Source organism: Antechinus flavipes, chromosome 4 (assembly GCF_016432865.1).
Source record: "Antechinus flavipes isolate AdamAnt ecotype Samford, QLD, Australia chromosome 4, AdamAnt_v2, whole genome shotgun sequence".
NCBI lineage: Eukaryota > Metazoa > Chordata > Mammalia > Dasyuromorphia > Dasyuridae > Antechinus > Antechinus flavipes.
Window position 1 is genome coordinate 380391660 of NC_067401.1, and position 22594 is coordinate 380414253.

The 22594-nt window shown below is 39.8% G+C and overlaps 1 protein-coding gene across 1 annotated transcript in view; it reads right to left on the minus strand.

Annotated features, from left to right (window-relative positions):
- LOC127562612 (complement receptor type 1-like) overlaps positions 1–22594 on the minus strand; it is a 52487-nt gene that overhangs the window by 9505 nt on the left and 20388 nt on the right. Inside the window, 16 exon segments of the mRNA XM_051998469.1 lie at positions 309–491; positions 6720–6808; positions 7125–7212; positions 7290–7466; positions 9349–9756; positions 10308–10484; positions 10975–11382; positions 11935–12111; positions 12601–13008; positions 13561–13737; positions 14228–14635; positions 15188–15364; positions 15854–16261; positions 16816–16992; positions 17482–17889; positions 19114–19196. Of these exon segments, the coding sequence (XP_051854429.1) occupies positions 309–491; positions 6720–6808; positions 7125–7212; positions 7290–7466; positions 9349–9756; positions 10308–10484; positions 10975–11382; positions 11935–12111; positions 12601–13008; positions 13561–13737; positions 14228–14635; positions 15188–15364; positions 15854–16261; positions 16816–16992; positions 17482–17889; positions 19114–19196 (3953 nt within the window).

Genomic DNA, 22594 nt, shown 5'->3' on the forward strand with positions numbered 1-22594 from the left:
GGAAGCAGGCCAGTAGTGGTGAGGATTCAGTGGTTGCTGAACTACATTGATCAATCAATAAACCTTTATTAAGTGCTACATCTAAGCACTTTGAAAGAGGGATATATGAAATTTTAAAACTCCATAGCATATACAATTAAAGGAAATCTCCCAAAGTGCTATCTGAAATTTGATCAACTTACTTTCAAATATTTGGTGAACTGAACTCCTTCTGTGAATTTTACAGCAATAGAAAAGGTATCTCTAATACAGTCCAACATTAGAGGACAAAAGATAGAACATGACATGGTAGGAATACTTATACATACGTGATTTACAGACTGCCAAAGGAGGGTCCCATCTATGATCTTCTTGACACTGGCTCTGAGGACTGCCTTCTAGCATATATCCTTCATCACACTTCAGAGTAAAGATAGCTCCAAAATCATATAATTTTTTAGTTGACACATTGTGGGCACCAATTATTAACTCTGGGAGGTGACAGTTTGCTTCTGAAATCAAGGAAAGGAGATTGAGATTATGACCATCTTCTAACTTCTTTCAGAGAAATACAATACTCTTAAGGATTTTAAATCTATGACAAAAATCCATCTTTACCATTATCATGGTATATTTATCATTATCTTAGTGAAAAGAAAATGAACAAGAACTGTTGATTTGTAAATCCTAATCTCTGAAATCTCGAGGTACTTCTAGATTTTAGGGTACAAATTACTTTCTTTTTTAAAAATTTTATTAGAAATTCTCCTTCTTTACTGGTCTCCTTGAAAGCTGCTTGGATTTCACTGAAGCAGAAATTTTGGAGTTGGAAGCAATCTTGACAGCCATCTAGTACAATTTATATCCCAGGGAGTTCTTACTATGATGCTAATTGTGCACTCGATGCAATCTCTGAGCCTGAGATGCAATAAAGTGTGGATTGATTCTCTGTTGCTTATACTAATTTTTTCCTAGCAATAAATACCAAGAAAATAACGGATTCTCTTCCAGTCAACATCACATCAATCACATGTGGAACAATAAATGTTACAGTAAATGGAGAAATTTTGAATGCTATGACTAAGTTCACTTACCTTGGCAGTTTACTCTCCAAGGGATGTACATATAAATGATGGGGCTGACACATGCATTGCCAGTGTTGGCTCAGCATTGGGAAACTCCAAAAGAATGTATGGGAGAGGAGAGATCTTAGGTTGCCTACCAAACTGAAGGTCTACTGAACCTTTGTTCTGACTTCATTATTGTGTGTCTCTGAAACCTGGACAATATACCAGCACTGTGCCCCAAAACTGAATCTCTTCCATTTAAATTATCTGAGGAGATTCTGAACATCACCTGGAAAGATAATGTCCTTGACCTTTACTAATAAGGTCCTTTCTTGAGCTAAACTGGTAAGCATTGAGACTCTACTGCAGAGAGTGCAACTTCAATGGGCTAACTACACAGTTCAAATGCCAAACACATATTTGCCTAAAAGACGATTTTATGGAAAACTCACACAAAGTCAAGTCTTCATACCGAGGTCAGAAGAAGTGATATAAGGATACTTTTAAGGTTTTTCTGAGGAACTTTGGACTTAATTGGGTGTCATGGCAGACACTGGCAAAGGATCTTCCAACATGGTATAACTGCTCTATGAGCAAAGCAGAATTAGACTAATGCAAAAGAAATGTCAGATGTGCAAATTTAGAGAAATCTCCATATGGACTACTTGTGCCTGACTTCTTGTAAAGGATTCTGAACTCATATTGCACAGTCAGACACACTGTGCCTTGACTCCAGCATAATGATGTCATTTTGGTCCTGTTCAAGAATAAAGGAAAATAACCAACGATAATGTACTCAGCAAGTGGCCATCCAAATTCTTTTGGGAGACTCCTAAGGAGGGGGAACTCATTATACCTTTTCCATTTTTGGACAGCTTTACTTAAAATGTTTATCTTAATATCAGGCTTAAATTTATCTCTTTGCAACTTCCATCCAATTCTCTTGATTTTACAAAATTTCAGAGTTTAATGAATAGGTCCAATCTCTTCTCCAAATAACAGTCTTTCAAGTACTTGATGACAGCTATCATATTCTTACTCTTTCCCCACAATCTTCCTCTTCTAAACTAGACAAATTCATTTCCTTCAAATAATCCTCATATAACATGAATTCAAGGCCCTTCACCATCCTCGATGGCCTCTTCTGAATACTTTTTATTTATTATTAGTGTCCTTCTAAAATCATGGTCTCCAAAACTGAACACAGTACTCCAGAGGAGATCTGATGAGTTCAGAGTTCACAAGAATATCATCTTCCTATTCCTGGAAGTTATGTCTTTCTTTATATAAATCAAGACTACATTAGTTTTTGGCAGCTGTATCACATTGGTGACATTGAACTTGCAATTCATTAAAACTCCAATACTTTTTCAGAATTGCTATTTTAACCATGTTTTCCACAGCTTACATTTGTGAAGTTAATCTTTTGTGCCCAAGTTCAAAAATCCACATTTATCTCTAGGAAGTACATTTTATTAGATTTAGCTCAATGTTCTACTCCAGGGCTTCTTCAACTTTTTCTCATTCATGACCCCTTTTCACCTAAAAAAATTTTATTCAACTCCAAGTATATAAGTATATGAAATAGATATGCAAATCAAACATTTACTGATAATAAATAATAAAAAATTATTTTAAAACAATTCTTTGGCATACATATATACATATATATATATATATATATATATATAATTTTATCATTTATTACAGAGGAAAGTAAGTTTGTACACTAATGAGATGGATGTTTGTTTATTTTTAAATAAATAATTAAATCTTGGTGAAATATTTGATACCTTTTACCATTGCCATTTTTTGGCAATTTAACCACATTCAGTTACACAATCTCACATGGAGTGATTTAAAAAGCTTTTACTTGCTATGATAACCATCCTTCCTAGCTTTGTGCCACTTGCAAATCTGATGAGCATAACATTTATGTTTTTATCAAAACAACCACAGGGCCAAGAACAAATTTCTGGGTACTCTCCACTATAGACTTTCTACCATGCTGACATTGAAGTAGCAATAATTATTTGTTGAATTTTGTTGTCCAACCAATTCAAAATTCATTTTATTGTTTAATTGTCTAATCTATGCTTCATATTTATATTCTTTTTAAAATTAACTTTTTGTATTCTAATTTGTGTTATTTTTACTTTTTCTTACTAGATACTGAATGGCCAAAAGACCTCTCAAACCTAACATTTATAGAATAAATTCATTATTTTCCCCCCAAAACCCACCCTCTCTTCCAAATTTCCTTATTATTGCTGAAAGCACTGCAAGTCATCCAGTCTCCCAGCTTCATTACCTTGGACCTATCCTGAACTTCTTAACTTTCTCTCATGTTACATAGTTGAATATCAGCCAAATCTTACTGTTTCAACTTTAACAACATCTATTTCATCTGATCCCTTCTCTAATCATACAACTATACATAGCTTATCGCTTCTCACCCATATTACTACAAGATGTAGTTTTTCACCATTCCAGTTCACCCTACACACTGCAGCCCAAGTGAATTCTTTAAGTACAAAACCGATCAGATCAGTCTTTTATTCAATAAAGTTAAATGACCTCTATTCCCCAATTGACAAGTGCTTAAAAATATGAATAGGCAGTTTTCAATAGAATATTAAAATATTCTAAATCACTACTGATTAGAAAAAGGCAAATGAAAACAACTCTGATATACCACCCCACACTTATCAGATTGGCTAATATAATGTAAAAGTAAAATAATAAATATTGGAAGGGATGTGGGAAAATTGAGACATTCATGCATTGTTGATAGAGTTTTAAACTGATTCAACTATTATAGAGAACAATTTGGAATTAAGCCCAAAGACTTATAAAATCCTTTGACCACTGCTAGGTGTGTATCCTAAAAGATTAAAATTAAAAGGAAAAGGAAAAGAAGCTACATGTACAAAAATAATGATAGCAACTTTTTGTGGTAGCCAAGAATTGAAAATTGAGGGGATGCCCTATCAATTGGGGAATGATTGAACAGGTTAGTGCATATGCTTGTGCTGGAATATTATTGTGCCATAAGAAATGATGAGTAGGATGCTCTCAGAAAAACTTGGAAAGACTTAAGTGAACTGATGCAAACTGAAATGAGCAGAACAAAGGAAACATTCTAGTAACAGCAAAATAGTATGATGATCATCTGTGAATGACTTAGCTATTCTCAGCAATTCGATGATCTAAGACAATTCTGAAGGACTTATGGTGGAACATGGGGTCTTAATCAAAATATGCTTCTAAATTTTTTTCTTTATTTTTTTAATCTATCCTGTATCAAATCTTTTGTCTTCTCAATGGAGAGAGGTAGAATGGTAGAGAGGAGAAAGGAAGAAAGAATTTGGAAGTGAAAAACTTTTGGAGGGAGATAGAGAATTTGGATATCAAAAACTTTAAAAATGAATGTTAAAATTTTTTTATATGTAATCGGGGGAAATATTGAATAAATATTAAGAAAAAAGAACAAAGATAACTAGCTTCCTATTGCTATTAGATTAAAATAGAAACTCATCTATTAGCTTTATAAATCCTTATAACCTGATCACAATCTAGCTTTACAATTTCATTGTAAAGTCTCTCCCTTTCTTGTCCTCTGATCCAGCAAAACTGGTCTTCTTTCTATTCTATCTCCCATAGCTGTGCCTTTGTACTTGTGTGGAATGTATTTCCCTTCTCATCTCCTCTTAAGAGCATTTTTCTCTTCCTTCAAGAGAAACACAAAGCACCATCTTTCTGATCAAAGACCACTTTTTTCTCATCATCTCAAATGCAAGTGATTTTTCTCCTAAACTACTCTCCTAAGCTATTTTAATTCATTTTTATTAATCTGCTTTATTTTGTATACACATGTGCATAGATATGTATATGTATTATATATGAGTGTGTATGTGTACTATTTTAATGATAGCTCTTTCAGAGTAGGGACTATTTTTTGTTTTCGTATAATCAGAACTTAGCACAGTGGCTTGTAGAATAGTTACTTAAAATGCATCGAGAATTTGATGCCCAAACATACCAATTTGTCATAGCCTAAACAAATTCGAGCAGGAAAAAGGAAAATCTTTGCCTTAAGGGACAAATCTGTTCTATGGTACTTCACTGGTACAACTTATGAACGACTGTCTCAAATGGAAGTAACTTAAATCACATTTATAAAATACTAACATCCCAGAATAATTTTGACCATAACAAGAGAAAGAAGGCTCCAAAAAAGCACTACAAAAGAAAAATGACACTTAGCAATATGAAATTATGCTCTAAATCACTAATAAATAATAAAAGAAATTCAAATCAAAACAACCTGACAACCCCACAAATTTCACCCCACATCTTGAAATTGGCATAGATGCTACCAGTCAATGTTGAAGGAGTTATACAGTGCCATACTAGTCATTGTTGGTAAATCCACATAATAATTTTGGAAAATGACTTGGAATTAAGCAAATCAAGTCACTAAAATGTTAAACTTTTTGACTCAGAGATTATACTTCTAGGTTTATATCCTAGGAAGTCTGTGATAAGAAGAAAGCTATTATATATACAAAAATATTTATATCTTAGCTTTCTAGGAAAGCAAAGATTTGGGAACAAACTAGATGCTCATGAATCAGGAAAGGCTGGTGTGATTATGATTATATGTGAATGCAGTGCCATATCACTGTATTGTAATAATAACAAGTATGATGAAAATAGAAGAGCATGGGAAGATTTACACAGTCTGATGCAGAGTGAAGTAGCAGAAAAAATATGTGTATAATATAATATAATGTAATCAGAAAGAAGAATCACTAAAGTCAAAAGTGTATGTTATAAAACTGCAAAGAACAAGCATGGCTCCATAAAAGATAGAAGATACTACCCACTCACCCCTTTGTAGAGATGAGGCCGATGGATATAGTATATTACACATATTTTCAGAGTACTCCAATATACTGGTCAGTTTTGTTGACACTTTCTATTCTTTTTTTCCTTTTTAAAAATTTTATTTGTCATTATGAAATGTCTTTCTGGGAGGGCAAAAGGAAGGGGGATACTCACAGAAATTTTTGATGATATAAAAACCCCAAGTGATATCAATAAAATTGTATTGAAAAAAATTAAGTCTATGCTACACTCCATTCTCTTGAAGATCTCTTATACATTTTTCTTCCAAGAGGGGTATCATTTGGAGTCATTCATAAAATATTTCTTTTTCATAGAGAAGGGTAGATATCATTTCACTTACATACTCTCCACTGGAAATACTTAAAGGGAATGAACAATTAATAACCAGAGAAGAGTTGAAGTTGGTTGTTTATTTTAGTTTATCATCAGGAAGCCTTTTCTTCCCCATATGAATTCAAGATAAAATTATATAATTAGACCATCTCCTCAAATTCAGATATATCCACTTAACATTTTATTGATTTTTTTTTAACCTACCAAAGCTAAAAGAGTTACAGTGATTAGGTAGTAAACCTATCTTCTGAAATTCCTATCCTGACCAAATTTGTCCCTTTTAAACTTCTCTCACAAAACACCTTTAGAAAGATTTTTAAACCCTATCAAAATTAGTACCGTATCAGCTTCTCAAAAAACTTAAGCCAAAACTTCCTCCAGCTTTCACCCTGAAATCCCAACTAAATAAAAAGGAGTAGGATTACTCACCTTTACAGAGTGGAATCTTTTGGAACCAAAACCTATTCCCTGCTTCAGGATTCCGACAGAGTTTATAAACATGGCCAGTTAACTGGTACCTAGAGACAGATGGTAACATAGCTTCACCTCTCAAGATCCCTTCCTACCCATGCCATTTAGAGCCAAAGTAGGTATCACTGAGCTGGGGTTTCTGGTGGATGAAACACCACAGACGCAGCTACTTACAGACATTTCATTTCCATATATACAAAAGCCCAAGAAGGAAGAATACTTGTTAAATAAAGGTCTAGGATTTCACACATAGAGTTGGATGACAATGAAGAGCTTTTAAAGGAAATCACTAGGCTAAACTAATAACTAATGCACAGAAATACGACAAAAACTCTTATTCAAGCTGTATCAATTTACACTTACCCCTCATGGCAAGAGGAATTAACTGGAACCACAGGACTGCCATCTGAGGGTAACTGCAATTGTTCTTCTATGGGTTCACATGAGGCTTCTAAAGAATCAAGACTAAGATCATTTAAAGATACTTCAGAATTTTAAAAAAGTAGCCTAAGTTGAAATCATTAGTACCTTCACACTGTGGGGCCGAAAGACTCCAAACTCCTGAAGACATACAGTAAATGGATTTATTTCCTAGGAGCCAGTATCCAGGATCACAGGTATAATTTACAGACATGCCAGGAGCAAAGTGGTCTCTCTCCTGACCTGTGTGCTGACCATGGGATATCTGAGGAGGTGGTGGACACTCTGAAGAAACAGTATTCTTTATGTAAAAACACCAACTAAAAGGAATTCATGTTAAAGTTGATCTGAAATTCTAATAGAATACCAATGCATTTCATTCAATCAGAATAATTTTTCCTATTCTAAGAAAAAATGACAGGCTTTGGAAGATCTCTCATTTCAATTCAATTCTGTAATTCTCCAACAAGATCCTATTAAAGCATTTTTGTTTTCAAAAGATATAAGGGAAAAAGCATTTGCAAAGCTTTCTACAATTACAATTACATCATACTCCGTACATTTTTTTCAGAAGATCTAAGGATATATTAGAGATTTATCTAATACAATTCATATTTTATTGAGACCATTCACTGAGAGCTCCCCATGCTGTATTCCTGAGCTCACGCTCCCCAGATGTCTTCTACCACTATCTCTTCTTTCCCTCATTTCACAGTAAGAGATAGTCCTTTTCCATATTAAGCAAATCTCTCTACAAGTGTTAGTGATCTCACTTCTTCCCATTTTCTCCAGCAGATTGTTTCCTCAATCATCCCTACTTTGTCACTTAACTTTAATCTTTCCCTATCTACTGACTACTTTTTTCCATATCGGCCCCATTCATAAAAAAAAAAAAATCCTCACTTGATCGATGCACTGTTGTTAGCTTTTATAGTTTATCTTTTTTTGTGGCTAAACTTGGTAAAGTCATTCATACGTCATCCCTTTCCTTTCATTTTTTTAATGCTCTACAATCTGACTTCCAGTTCCATAATTCAGCTGAATACTGTCTCTTTCAAGTTACTAATGATCTTTCTGTTGCCAAATCCAATGGTCTTTTCTTAATCCTCATCCTTCTTGTCCTCTCTGCAGCTTCTGACACAGTTGGTAACTCTTCTTGATATTTTTTTCTTTCTGGGTTTTTATGACACTGATCTTTCTTGATTCTCAAAGATATTCACCTATATCATACCCACAAACATGGGTGTCCTACAAAACTCCATTCGGGGGCCCTCTTCCCTGTATACCATCATGTTTTATTTTTTCATCTGCTTCTATGCATGCATTTATCATCTCTTGCTAATAAGTCTGAAATATAATGATCCAGCCTCTAATTAATCTTTCTGTTCTCACCCTCCAACTACCTCATGGACATCCCAAATTGGAGATCCTGCAGACATTTTAATTCAACAAATCCAAAACTGGACTCCCTTTCAAAAAAATTTCCCCTCTTCCAAACTCTTGAATTACATTAAAATCATTATTATCCATCTAGTCCCTCAATATTGGAACCTAAACTCTACTTGTATCTCCTCATTATCTTTCACAGACTATAGCCAAATGTACCAATGGCTATTAATTTAACCTTTGCAACATTTCTTCCATAAACTTCATTTTTTTCTCTGATATACCAATGGCTATAGTCCAGGTAACAGTTTTTCCACATGAGTAAGTAACTCTCCTTCCTCACTTCTATAAGGTGGCTTCCCTGTTTTTCTTCAAGACTTAAATAAAATATCATACTTTTAATTCAAATATCTTTCTTGTGCTGACTATTTGCAACTGAGCCTGTATATAGCTTGTTAGTAAATAGAATACTGGATGTTGTCTTTTCCCATTGGACTGAAAGCTCCCTAAGAATAAGAGCTGTCTTTACATTTATGTCCCCAGCATGTAAAACAGTAACTGTAACAAAGTATGTACAGAGGACATAACAGAAGCAGTGATTTGCAGGTCCCATAGGTCTAATACCAAAATTGGGAAAATTAGAATCACTTCTTTGTTGGTTTTGATGACTAACTACTTTGAAAATATTTTAAATTCAATATGATTTTCTACATAGCAACTTTTCATAAGGGAGAACTCATGAAAAAACAAAATCAACTTTACTTAGGTATCTTTCACTCACCCTTTTCACAGGCTGGCACTTCGGGATCCCATGTGCCACTGGCACTACAGCGGATCTGATTGCTGCCCCTTAGGGTAAAGCCAGGATCACAGAGCAATGCCACAGTGTCATTTAAGAGATATGGGGCTCCCTGTTCAGATATCATGCGACCATGTGGGACTGTGGGAATCAGGCACTGTACAGGGGAAGCAGAAAGCTCGCACCGAGGGGCAGCCGCACTCCACGTCCCCGTGCCCTCTTGGTTACGTATGCACTGGAGGGTGCGCTCTCCAATGAGGTTGAATGTCCTGCCTCTCTCTGGATCAGCGTTGCATTCATAAGTTACTCTGGTTCCAAATGGAACATCATCTGTAGAGCCACCCGTGTACTTCCCATTTTCAATTACAGGAGGAGGAGGACACAGGATTGCTAGAGAGAAGAGAGAGGGAGACTATAGGATTCCTGAACACTAAAGCAAGGACAGTTTCTGCTCTCAAGACTAACTCTAAAGGAAGCTGGAGGACAACTTGCTCTTGGACTTCCTGTGGCACAGTTGCATAAAAATGAATGAGTAAGGTAAACCAGAATTTAACATGGGAAACATCCCATTGTAAAATACTCCCCAGGATTACTGACTACAGAAATACTAAGTGATTATACCTAGGGATAATGATCAGGAACTGCTGCCAAGTGCATGTGGGAACCAGGTTCTAGTGATCATCATTTCATATTGACTACAGGGTGTATAGGGGTCTTGCTGCATTTCTGGAGCTCTGTTGACTCGTGCTCACTGGATGATCCCTCTGGTGTATACTGGGGTTGACAAAAGGGCATTTCTATCCTGAAACTTTGGAAGCTAAGCTTATCAAATAAGAGCAAAAAGTGTTAAGCAATCTTTAAAGTGCTGACTATGACAGCCATCATTATAGTGGATGGAAATATCTGAGCTTGGGGCAGAACAGCATCAATAGCACGAGCACCTTTACAGAGAGGGACAGAAGGCTTCCAGACTCCTCCAGCAGCACAGTGAATAGTCTCTTCTCCTATCAGCGAATAGCCGAGATCACAACTGTAGTTTACAGATGTCCCAGGGTCCAAAAATCCCACATTCCTGCCTGTGTGATGCCCATGGGGGATCTCAGGAGGGGAATGGCATGCTGAGGAAAGAGTTTCCCATATCAAACACCAGCATAAAGAAACAGAACAGCCTGACAAAGTACCAACTGATCAGAGAGAAACAAATAATGGCAGCAAAAGGGTCTTTCCAGACCAAGAGAATCCTCTTGCTTCCCTAGGGATGCTTCTACCTTCACTAAGTAGCTTCTTATGCTTTCTGCTCCAAACTGTTCTTCTGTATATAGTACAGGACAAGATATATTTGTCTCAGGATCCAAAAGAAAATTGATTTTGTGCTTAAACTTTGGAGCCTGGATGAGCAAATTCTCTTGTTTTATGGGATTGTCCATAGTAAAGAAAGAATCTATGCAGCCACCAGAGTCCCATTTTTTAAAATGAGCGATGCAGCAGGACACAGGAATGGCTGGTGAGATGGAGAAACCCCTCGCTACTTCAAGGACCTCCCCCCAGATAGATGCTCCCAAAAGAGAGAAGTAAAACTTCTGCTTTCCTTTTGGAGATCTCACTCACCCTTTTCACAGGCTGGCACTTCGGGATCCCATGTGCCACTGGCACTACAGCGGATCTGATTGCTGCCCCTTAGGGTAAAGCCAGGATCACAGAGCAATGCCACAGTGTCATTTAAGAGATATGGGGCTCCCTGCTCAGATATCATGCGACCATGTGGGACTGTGGGAATCAGGCACTGTACAGGGGAAGCAGAAAGCTCGCACCGAGGGGCAGCCGCACTCCACGTCCCCGTGCCCTCTTGGTTACGTATGCACTGGAGGGTGCGCTCTCCAATGAGGTTGAATGTCCTGCCTCTCTCTGGATCAGCGTTGCATTCATAAGTTACTCTGGTTCCAAATGGAACATCATCTGTAGAGCCACCCGTGTACTTCCCATTTTCAATTACAGGAGGAGGAGGACACAGGATTGCTAGAGAGAAGAGAGAGGGAGACTATAGGATTCCTGAACACTAAAGCAAGGACAGTTTCTGCTCTCAAGACTAACACTAAAGGAAGCTGGAGGACAACTTGCTCTTGGACTTCCTGTGGCACAGTTGCATAAAAATGAATGAGTAAGGTAAACCAGAATTTAACATGGGAAACATCCCATTGTAAAATACTCCCCAGGATTACTGACTACAGAAATACTAAGTGATTATACCCAGGGATAATGATCAGGAACTGCTGCCAAGTGCATGTGGGGACCAGGTTCTAGTGATCATCATTTCATATTGACTACAGGGTGTATAGGGGTCTTGTTGCATTTCTGGAGCTCTGTTGACTCGTGCTTACTGGATGATCCCTCTGGTGTATACTGGGGTTGACAAAAGGGCATTTCTATCCTGAAACTTTGGGAAGCTAAGCTTATCAAATAAGAGCAAAAAGTGTTAAGCAATCTTTAAAGTGCTGACTATGACAGCCATCATTATAGCGGATGGAAATATCTGAGCTTGGGGCAGAACAGCATCAATAGCACGAGCACCTTTACAGAGAGGGACAGAAGGCTTCCAGACTCCTCCAGCAGCACAGTGAATAGTCTCTTCTCCTATCAGCGAATAGCCGAGATCACAACTGTAGTTTACAGATGTCCCAGGGTCCAAAAATCCCACATTCCTGCCTGTGTGATGCCCATGGGGGATCTCAGGAGGGGGCTGGCATGCTGAGGAACGAGTTTCCCATATCAAACACCAGCATAAAGAAACAGAACAGCCTGACAAAGTACCAACTGATCAGAGAGAAACAAATAATGGCAGCAAAAGGGTCTTTCCAGACCAAGAGAATCCTCTTGCTTCCCTAGGGATGCTTCTACCTTCACCAAGTAGCTTCTTATGCTTTCTGCTCCAAACTGTTCTTCTGTATATAGTACAGATCAAGACATATTTGTCTCAGGATTCAAAAGAAAATTGATTTTGTGCTTAAACCTTGGAGCCTGGATGAGCAAATTCTCTTGTTTTATGGGATTGTCCATAGTAAAGAAAGAACTCTATGCAGCCACCAGTCCCATTTTTTAAAATGAGCGATGCAGCAGGACACAGGAATGGCTGGTGAGATGGAGAAACCCCTCGCTACTTCAAGGACCTCCCCCCAGATAGATGCTCCCAAAAGAGAGAAGTAAAACTTCTGCTTTCCTTTTGGAGATCTCACTCACCCTTTTCACAGGCTGGCACTTCGGGATCCCATGTGCCACTGGCACTACAGCGGATCTGATTGCTGCCCCTTAGGGTAAAGCCAGGATCACAGAGCAATGCCACAGTGTCATTTAAGAGATATGGGGCTCCCTGCTCAGATATCATGCGACCATGTGGGACTGTGGGAATCAGGCACTGTACAGGGGAAGCAGAAAGCTCGCACCGAGGGGCAGCTGCACTCCACGTCCCCGTGCCCTCTTGGTTACGTATGCACTGGAGGGTGCGCTCTCCAATGAGGTTGAATGTCCTGCCTCTTTCTGGATCAGCGTTGCATTCATAAGTTACTCTGGTTCCAAATGGAACATCATCTGTAGAGCCACCCGTGTACTTCCCATTTTCAATTACAGGAGGAGGAGGACACAGGATTGCTAGAGAGAAGAAAGAGGGAGACTATAGGATTCCTGAACACTAAAGCAAGGACAGTTTCTGCTCTCAAGACTAACTCTAAAGGAAGCTGGAGGACAACTTGCTCTTGGACTTCCTGTGGCACAGTTGCATAAAAATGAATGAGTAGAGGTAAACCAGAATTTAACATGGGAAATGTCCCATTGGAAAATACTCCCCAGGATTACTGACTACAGAAATACTAAGTGATTATACCCGGGATAATGATCAGGAACTGCTGCCAAGTGCATGTGGGGACCAGGTTCTAGTGATCATCATTTCATATTGACTACAGGGTGTATAGTGGTCTTGCTGCATTTCTGGAGCTCTGTTGACTCATGCTTACTGGATGATCCCTCTGGTGTAAACTGGGGTTGACAAAAGGGCATTTCTATCCTGAAACTTTGGGAAGCTAAGCTTATCAAATAAGAGCAAAAAGTGTTAAGCAATCTTTAAAGTGCTGACTATGACAGCCATCATTATAGTGGATGGAAATATCTGAGCTTGGGGCAGAACAGCATCAATAGCACGAGCACCTTTACAGAGAGGGACAGAAGGCTTCCAGACTCCTCCAGCAGTACAGTGAATAGTCTCTTCTCCTATTAGCGAATAGCCGAGATCACAACTGTAGTTTACAGATGTCCCAGGGTCCAAAAATCCCACATTCCTGCCTGTGTGATGCCCATGGGGGATCTCAGGAGGGGAATGGCATGCTGAGGAAAGAGTTTCCCATATCAAACACCAGCATAAAGAAACAGAACAGCCTGACAAAGTACCAACTGATCAGAGAGAAACAAATAATGGCAGCAAAAGGGTCTTTCCAGACCAAGAGAATCCTCTTGCTTCCCTAGGGATGCTTCTACCTTCACCAAGTAGCTTCTTATGCTTTCTGCTCCAAACTGTTCTTCTGTATATAGTACAGGACAAGATATATTTGTCTCAGGATCAAAAGAAAATTGATTTTGTGCTTAAACCTTGGAGCCTGGATGAGCAAATTCTCTTGTTTTATGGGATTGTCCATAGTAAAGAAAGAACTCTGTGCAGCCACCAGAGTCCCATTTTTTAAAATGAGCGATGCAGCAGGACACAGGAATGACTGGTGAGATGGAGAAACCCCTCGCTACTTCAAGGACCTCCCCCCAGATAGATGCTCCCAAAAGAGAGAAGTAAAACTTCTGCTTTCCTTTTGGAGATCTCACTCACCCTTTTCACAGGCTGGCACTTCGGGATCCCATGTGCCACTGGCACTACAGCGGATCTGACTGCTGCCCCTTAGGGTAAAGCCAGGATCACAGAGCAATGCCACAGTGTCATTTAAGAGATATGGGGCTCCCTGCTCAGATATCATGCGACCATGTGGGACTGTGGGAATCAGGCACTGTACAGGGGAAGCAGAAAGCTCGCACCGAGGGGCAGCCGCACTCCACGTCCCCGTGCCCTCTTGGTTACGTATGCACTGGAGGGTGCGCTCTCCAATGAGGTTGAATGTCCTGCCTCTTTCTGGATCAGCGTTGCATTCATAAGTTACTCTGGTTCCAAATGGAACATCATCTGTAGAGCCACCCGTGTACTTCCCATTTTCAATTACAGGAGGAGGAGGACACAGGATTGCTAGAGAGAAGAGAGAGGGAGACTATAGGATTCCTGAACACTAAAGCAAGGACAGTTTCTGCTCTCAAGACTAACTCTAAAGGAAGCTGGAGGACAACTTGCTCTTGGACTTCCCGTGGCACAGTTGCATAAAAATGAATGAGTAGAGGTAAACCAGAATTTAACATGGGAAACATCCCATTGTAAAATACTCCCCAGGATTACTGACTACAGAAATACTAAGTGATTATACCTAGGGATAATGATCAGGAACTGCTGCCAAGTGCATGTGGGGACCAGGTTCTAGTGATCATCATTTCATATTGACTACAAGGTGTATAGTGGTCTTGCTGCATTTCTGGAGCTCTGTTTACTCATGCTTACTGGATGATCCCTCTGGTGTATACTGGGGTTGACAAAAGGGCATTTCTATCCTGAAACTTTGGAAGCTAAGCTTATCAAATAAGAGCAAAAAGTGTTAAGCAATCTTTAAAGTGCTGACTATGACAGCCATCATTATAGTGGATGGAAATATCTGAGCTTGGGGCAGAACAGCATCAATAGCACGAGCACCTTTACAGAGAGGGACAGAAGGCTTCCAGACTCCTCCAGCAGTACAGTGAATAGTCTCTTCTCCTATTAGCGAATAGCCGAGATCACAACTGTAGTTTACAGATGTCCCAGGGTCCAAAAATCCCACATTCCTGCCTGTGTGATGCCCATGGGGGATCTCAGGAGGGGAATGGCATGCTGAGGAAAGAGTTTCCCATATCAAACACCAGCATAAAGAAACAGAACAGCCTGACAAAGTACCAACTGATCAGAGAGAAACAAATAATGGCAGCAAAAGGGTCTTTCCAGACCAAGAGAATCCTCTTGCTTCCCTAGGGATGCTTCTACCTTCACCAAGTAGCTTCTTATGCTTTCTGCTCCAAACTGTTCTTCTGTATATAGTACAGAACAAGACATATTTGTCTCAGGATCCAAAAGAAAATTGATTTTGTGCTTAAACCTTGGAGCCTGGATGAGCAAATTCTCTTGTTTTATGGGATTGTCCATAGTAAAGAAAGAACTCTATTCAGCCACCAGTCCCATTTTTTAAAATGAGCGATGCAGCAGGACACAGGAATGACTGGTGAGATGGAGAAACCCCTCGCTACTTCAAGGACCTCCCCCCAGATAGATGCTCCCAAAAGAGAGAAGTAAAACTTCTGCTTTCCTTTTGGAGATCTCACTCACCCTTTTCACAGGCTGGCACTTCGGGATCCCATGTGCCACTGGCACTACAGCGGATCTGATTGCTGCCCCTTAGGGTAAAGCCAGGATCACAGAGAAATGCCACAGTGTCATTTAAGAGATATGGGGCTCCCTGTTCAGATATCGTGCGGCCATGTGGGACTGTGGGAATCAGGCACTGTACAGGGGAAGCAGAAAGCTCGCACCGAGGGGCAGCCGCACTCCACGTCCCCGTGCCCTCTTGGTTACGTATGCACTGGAGGGTGCGCTCTCCAATGAGGTTGAATGTCCTGCCTCTTTCTGGATCAGCGTTGCATTCATAAGTTACTCTGGTTCCAAATGGAACATCATCTGTAGAGCCACCCGTGTACTTCCCATTTTCAATTACAGGAGGAGGAGGACACAGGATTGCTAGAGAGAAGAAAGAGGGAGACTATAGGATTCCTGAACACTAAAGCAAGGACAGTTTCTGCTCTCAAGACTAACTCTAAAGGAAGCTGGAGGACAACTTGCTCTTGGACTTCCTGTGGCACAGTTGCATAAAAACGAATGAGTAGAGGTAAACCAGAATTTAACATGGGAAACATCCCATTGTAAAATACTCCCCAGGATTACTGACTACAGAAATACTAAGTGATTATACCTAGGGATAATGATCAGGAACTGCTGCCAAGTGCATGTGGGGACCAGGTTCTAGTGATCATCATTTCATATTGACTACAGGGTGTATAGTGGTCTTGCTGCATTTCTGGAGCTCTTGTTTACTCATGCTTACTGGATGATCCCTCTGGTGTATACTGGGGTTGACAAAAGGGCATTTCTATCCTGAAATTTTGGGAAGCTAAGCTTATCAAATAAGAGCAAAAAGTGTTAAGCAATCTTTAAAGTGCTGACTATGACAGCCATCATTATAGTGGATGGAAATATCTGAGCTTGGGGCAGAACAGCATCAATAGCACGAGCACCTTTACAGAGAGGGACAGAAGGCTTCCATACTCCTCCAGCAGTACAGTGAATAGTCTCTTCTCCTATCAGCGAATAGCCGAGATCACAACTGTAGTTTACAGATGTCCCAGGGTCCAAAAATCCCATATTCCTGCCTGTGTGATGCCCATGGGGGATCTCAGGAGGGGGCTGGCATGCTGAGGAAAGAGTTTCCCATATCAAACACCAGCATAAAGAAACAGAACAGCCTGACAAAGTACCAACTGATCAGAGAGAAACAAATAATGGCAGCAAAAGGGTCTTTCCCGACCAAGAGAATCCTCTTGCTTCCCTAGGGATACTTCTACCTTCACCAAGTAGCTTCTTATGCTTTCTGCTCCAAACTGTTCTTCTGTATATAGTACAGGACAAGATATATTTGTCTCAGGATCCAAAAGAAAATTGATTTTGTGCTTAAACCTTGGAGCCTGGATGAGCAAATTCTCTTGTTTTATGGGATTGTCCATAGTAAAGAAAGAACTCTATTCAGCCACCAGTCCCATTTTTTAAAATGAGCGATGCAGCAGGACACAGGAATGGCTGGTGAGATGGAGAAACCCCTCGCTACTTCAAGGACCTCCCCCCAGATAGATGCTCCCAAAAGAGAGAAGTAAAACTTCTGCTTTCCTTTTGGAGATCTCACTCACCCTTTTCACAGGCTGGCACTTCGGGATCCCATGTGCCACTGGCACTACAGCGGATCTGACTGCTGCCCCTTAGGGTAAAGCCAGGATCACAGAGAAATGCCACAGTGTCATTTAAGAGATATGGGGCTCCCTGTTCAGATATCGTGCGGCCATGTGGGACTGTGGGAATCAGGCACTGTACAGGGGAAGCAGAAAGCTCGCACCGAGGGGCAGCCGCACTCCACGTCCCCGTGCCCTCTTGGTTATGTATACACTGGAGGGTGCGCTCTCCAATGAGGTTGAATGTCCTGCCTCTTTCTGGATCAGCGTTGCATTCATAAGTTACTCTGGTTCCAAATGGAACATCATCTGTAGAGCCACCCGTGTACTTCCCATTTTCAATTACAGGAGGAGGAGGACAAAACACTTCTACAAAGAGAGGAGCAGAGAACACTGCCAAAATTTTCCATAGAAAACCTTGAGTATCATTTGTACACTTACTCTCAACCACAGTAAGATTTAAATGTGTACTAATAATAAATAATAAAATAATAATAATAAATAATAGTTTTGCTTTAGATTTTTTTATTAGATCTTTTACATATGCTTAAAGATAAAACTGACAATCTTTAAGCACATTGACCATATATATCTCTGATATTCATTAATAAAATGAATATACATTTTCTATATAACATACATTTATCTCTATACTCTGAATTTTTATCTTAAAATACTAAATCACAATAGGCTTCCCCCTGAAAGATATGCTTTTATTAAGTAGACTTGCATAGAACAATTTTATATTAGTCTTAAAGCATCTAAAGTTTATCTTTAAGAATAAATTATTTCATTTGGTATGAAATAGTGCGGTAAATAAAAGTCAATTGTCACTAAAAAGACCCTAAGATAAAAATGGGATTTTTCAGAAAGGTATTCATTGAACTTGAGTGAGATATACATCATGTTTAATATCCTGGCTTTTCCAAAACAAACTGATGACCAAGGGAGTAATATCATACTCCCTTGAGGAACAGCTTAAAAAAATCTGTTCCCTTCTTATGAAAAAGAAATGGAGAAAAAGAGGAAAGGAAGAACATGTGTTAGAAAGATAATGAAAAAAATGAAAGGCGAGACAGAGGAGATACATAGGAGAAAAAAAAACAAATAGGAAAAAAACACACTCATATATCTTTTCTTGTTAATAAATTCAAATGTGGAAGAGACACCAGGTACATTAGCAGCCTAGAAAATTTCCCCTGAAATAGGTGTAGGAAATAAGGAAGCAAGAAGGCAAGTGCATGAAATAAAGAAGATGATGTCAATATATGGATAGCACAAATAATGAACCATCATTTTGGTTACCCCTATGCTTGCTTATCACAAAAAAAATACTGCAACTATATGTATGTTTTTTCTTTCTTTTTTTTTTAATTTGGAAAATTCACAAATAAATTTATTAGATGTAGGCTTAAGGAAATAATTCCTGGAAATTAGAAATATCCAAAAGCAAAATGGGTCAAATTCTCCATGGTCATTTGATGATTATACTGTACATGACATTCTCATCCAAATACACATTGGACTAGATGTCTTATGATGTCTCTTCCAGTTTAAAGCAAAACCTAAAATTAGAGTTATTACCATACTCACTTATGCAGATTGGAATCTTAGTCCAAACAACGCCCTCCTTGGCAAGCACACACTGACTAGAAGCTTGGCCCTGTAAATGGTACCTAGAGACAGAGTTATCCATAATAACCATCAGTTTGTCTCTTTCAGATTTACACAAACAAGCACTTAAAGGACCACAAAAGCCCCTTCCAATTAGAATGCAAGCTGTCCCAATCCAAGTAAATTATTAGAAAGAATCTTTTTTCTTGTCTATTTTTTCATGTCAGGATGGCCAATATTCAGATAATCAACAAATACTTATTTAGTGCTTTTTATATGCCAGTAACTGTGCTAAGCTTTGGCAATACACAGACAGAAGTGGGAAAAGTCCCTGCTCTTATGGAGCTTATATACTAATGGAGTGGGGTAACACAACACATATACGCATAAAATGTGCAAAATTAATATGAAGTAATTGTGGGAAGCGATTCCCCAATATTTGCAGTGAGTAGGAGGGCAAAGGAAAGCTTCATGAAGAAGGTAGCACTTGAACTGAATCTTAAAGGAAACCACATATTCAAGCAGCAAAGTTGCAGAGAATTCTGGATGCTTTTAAGGGAAAGGGAGGAACATGAGAATTTGATTTTATAAGTTAAAGGTGTAGTTTGTACCAGCACAAAGGTAAGGAAATGGGAGATGGGGCTTTATGTAAGAGCAGTAGCAATTAAGCGAATATGATCACATCACATAGTAAGAAGTTGAAAGTGAAGTATAAGAAACCTGGAAAGGAGGGAAGTAGCCAAACTGTGAAGATCTTTAAGTGCTGAACAAAAGGATTTCTATTTAGTTCTCAGGATAATAAGAAGCCACTGGAGTCTGGTAAGGGAAGTTTGGAAAAGAGGTAGATTTGGGATATGTTGAGTAACTAAATCTTAGAAGAGAGATTAAGGCTGACTATCTTGATGTAGGAGTCATCTATATAAAGAGGACACTAAGAGAACATAAAGAGAAATGAGAAGGACCAGAACAGACCACTGAGTTACATCCACAGAAATTGGATGTGATAATCAATGGTGATAGAAGAGTAGTTGTGATGTAAATTGTGTCCCCTTTAACCTTTTTGGGGGGGGGCCCTGATGTAAACTGTGTCCTCTTGGGGGGGGGTATTCCTGAATCTCAAACGCTGGGAGGGGGCACACCTTTCCCAGACAACTCCCAGATAAGTAATCTCATTCAATTGGAAATCTTGGCCTAGGGCATAGTCAACCTCCTCTATTAAGTGGCTCAAATTGCTCCCCAGCTCCAGGCTAACACTGGCCAGATATAACCAAAGGTTTGTCAACCCATCTTTGTAATAGTCCTGACAGGCCCTTGCCCATTAAGAAAACTGTCTTCTTAGTGTAGATAAGTCCCCCTTTGCCACAAACTTCGGTTTTGTGAATTCTTTCATAAAGAGTCTGCGACATCGACCAGAGGGGATCTCTTACCCTCATTCTTGTACCTTATCTTTTGGTGGCCTGGTATAGGGATCCCTGAAATTCTGGCTGAAGAGGTAAGCCTTCTCTTGTCTATTCTATAGCTAGGATATGCAAATACCTGGGAAGATTTGAATTGTTGGAGCTCCATGCTCAGCAGAATTCTCTGTCTAGGGATGCTCAGGCTGAAATTCCTGCGTTCTGACAAAAAGTCCCCTAATCGGGGAATATTTTGTCATCTCTCTCTCTTTCTCTCCCTAGGGACACCTAGGAGAACAAGGCACCATAGAATTGGGGAAATCTAAGGCAAAATGGGACAATCTACCTCTGTCTCTATCTCTAAGGAGTCTTTCTTAGGCAGTCTCTTAAAAAAACAGAGACAAATTCAGTTTAAAAGATCTCAAAACTAAAAAGCTTAAATTAAAACAGCACTGCAAGATGCTGCTTACATTTATTGGAGGGAAATCAAACTCCCTCCCTTCCTGCTCCTCTAGGGACACAGGATCCTTCCTCTGCACTTCTATGCAGTCCCTATCAGGGCTTCCAGAACAGGACCTTATGTCCGACAATATTTCTTTAACTCTATTCCCCTTACTTGAACCAGGTCCTGAGACTTCCCAGCCCCCACTCCTCAATCCCTTTGATATAAGGAACGGGATACCTTTTTCTCCTCCTCAGGATACTGATTTTAACCTCTGCCCCTAGGAGAAGCAGCAGATTCTCAGGGAGAGACACTCAGAGCAGAGGTGCTTCTTTCAATGTCAAATCTCTCCCAGACCAAGGAATTACTCTGAGGCCATTATTCTGAGGACCCCACCCAACTTTTTGAGGTGTCCAAGGCCAATACCTTCCTTGATCTGTCCTGGGGAAATATTATTATTAAACAATCTGCCCCAAAAATACTGAGGAAGCTGCAGAAGCCAGATTTGGGCCCTCAAATTTTTCCCTCTCAGCTGCTAGAAACAGCTGTTGGAGTCCTTAATGATAAGGATCAAACTGCAGCAGAGGAAAAAAAATGCAGATATGGAGAACAGTACATACTTTTGGCTGCTGACATTTCTGGGAACCACAGAGGTTTCAACCAGGAGGGACACCGGAGGAGAGACTGCCTACAGAAGACAAGCTGCCCCCCAAGCCCTGCCCTCTGGCAGGAGTTTGGGGCTTGGTCAAGCTCCTTCTTGCTCCACCATGACAGCCCAATACCGACAGCCAGACACCTGGATGTGGCCAGTAAGACCATTGAATTAATTTTTGTTCTGGGGACTTCTCCTTCCTCCTGGCACTCTTGTCTCACTTACCCTCCCCCCATTGAATGGGGATTGCAGGGGAATTTAAGAACTGTTTTGAGACTTTTCCTCTGTCTTGCCAGCTTGATGATCATTTCTTCTTATTCCCTCCCATCCTGCTCCCTTATTGAGGCGTGATTTAATGGTGAAATTGGGGACCCAATTTTCTCTTCTCAGACCTCCAGATGGTCTTTTTGTGCAGCTCTCAAAGCCCTCCCATATTTCCTCTGAAATCTGAAATCCTTAAGAAATTGAAAAATTTCTTAAGCACAAACTTTTACCTACAGAGTTAAGCGATTCAGAGACACTTAACTGCAATCTTATTTTGATCTCAGTCCTGAAAAGTAGGGCCACACCCTGGGCAATCCCAGACTGATTATCTATTTCTCAAAGGAACTGGACTCAGTTTCCCTAGAATGGCTCTTGTGCCTTAGAGAAGCCTCAAAATTTACCCTAAGTCACTAGAACCTTTTAAAAACCAAAGGGCAGCAGTGGGTTGGTAGTAGGAGGCTTACTAGATAACAGGCTCTTCTCTGGAGACCCCTGAACTGACTCTCCAGTTGGGTCACACTCTTAACCCTGCCATCCTGCTCCCTGACAACACTCAGTCAGGAGACATCAATCATACTTGTGAGGAAGCTTTAGATTCTGTCTACTGCAGCCGACCTGACTTAAAAGACATTCCCCTTGACAACCCAGATGGGGAGTAGTTTACAGATGGGTCGAGCTTTCTTGAAAATGGGGAAAGGCAAGTTATTT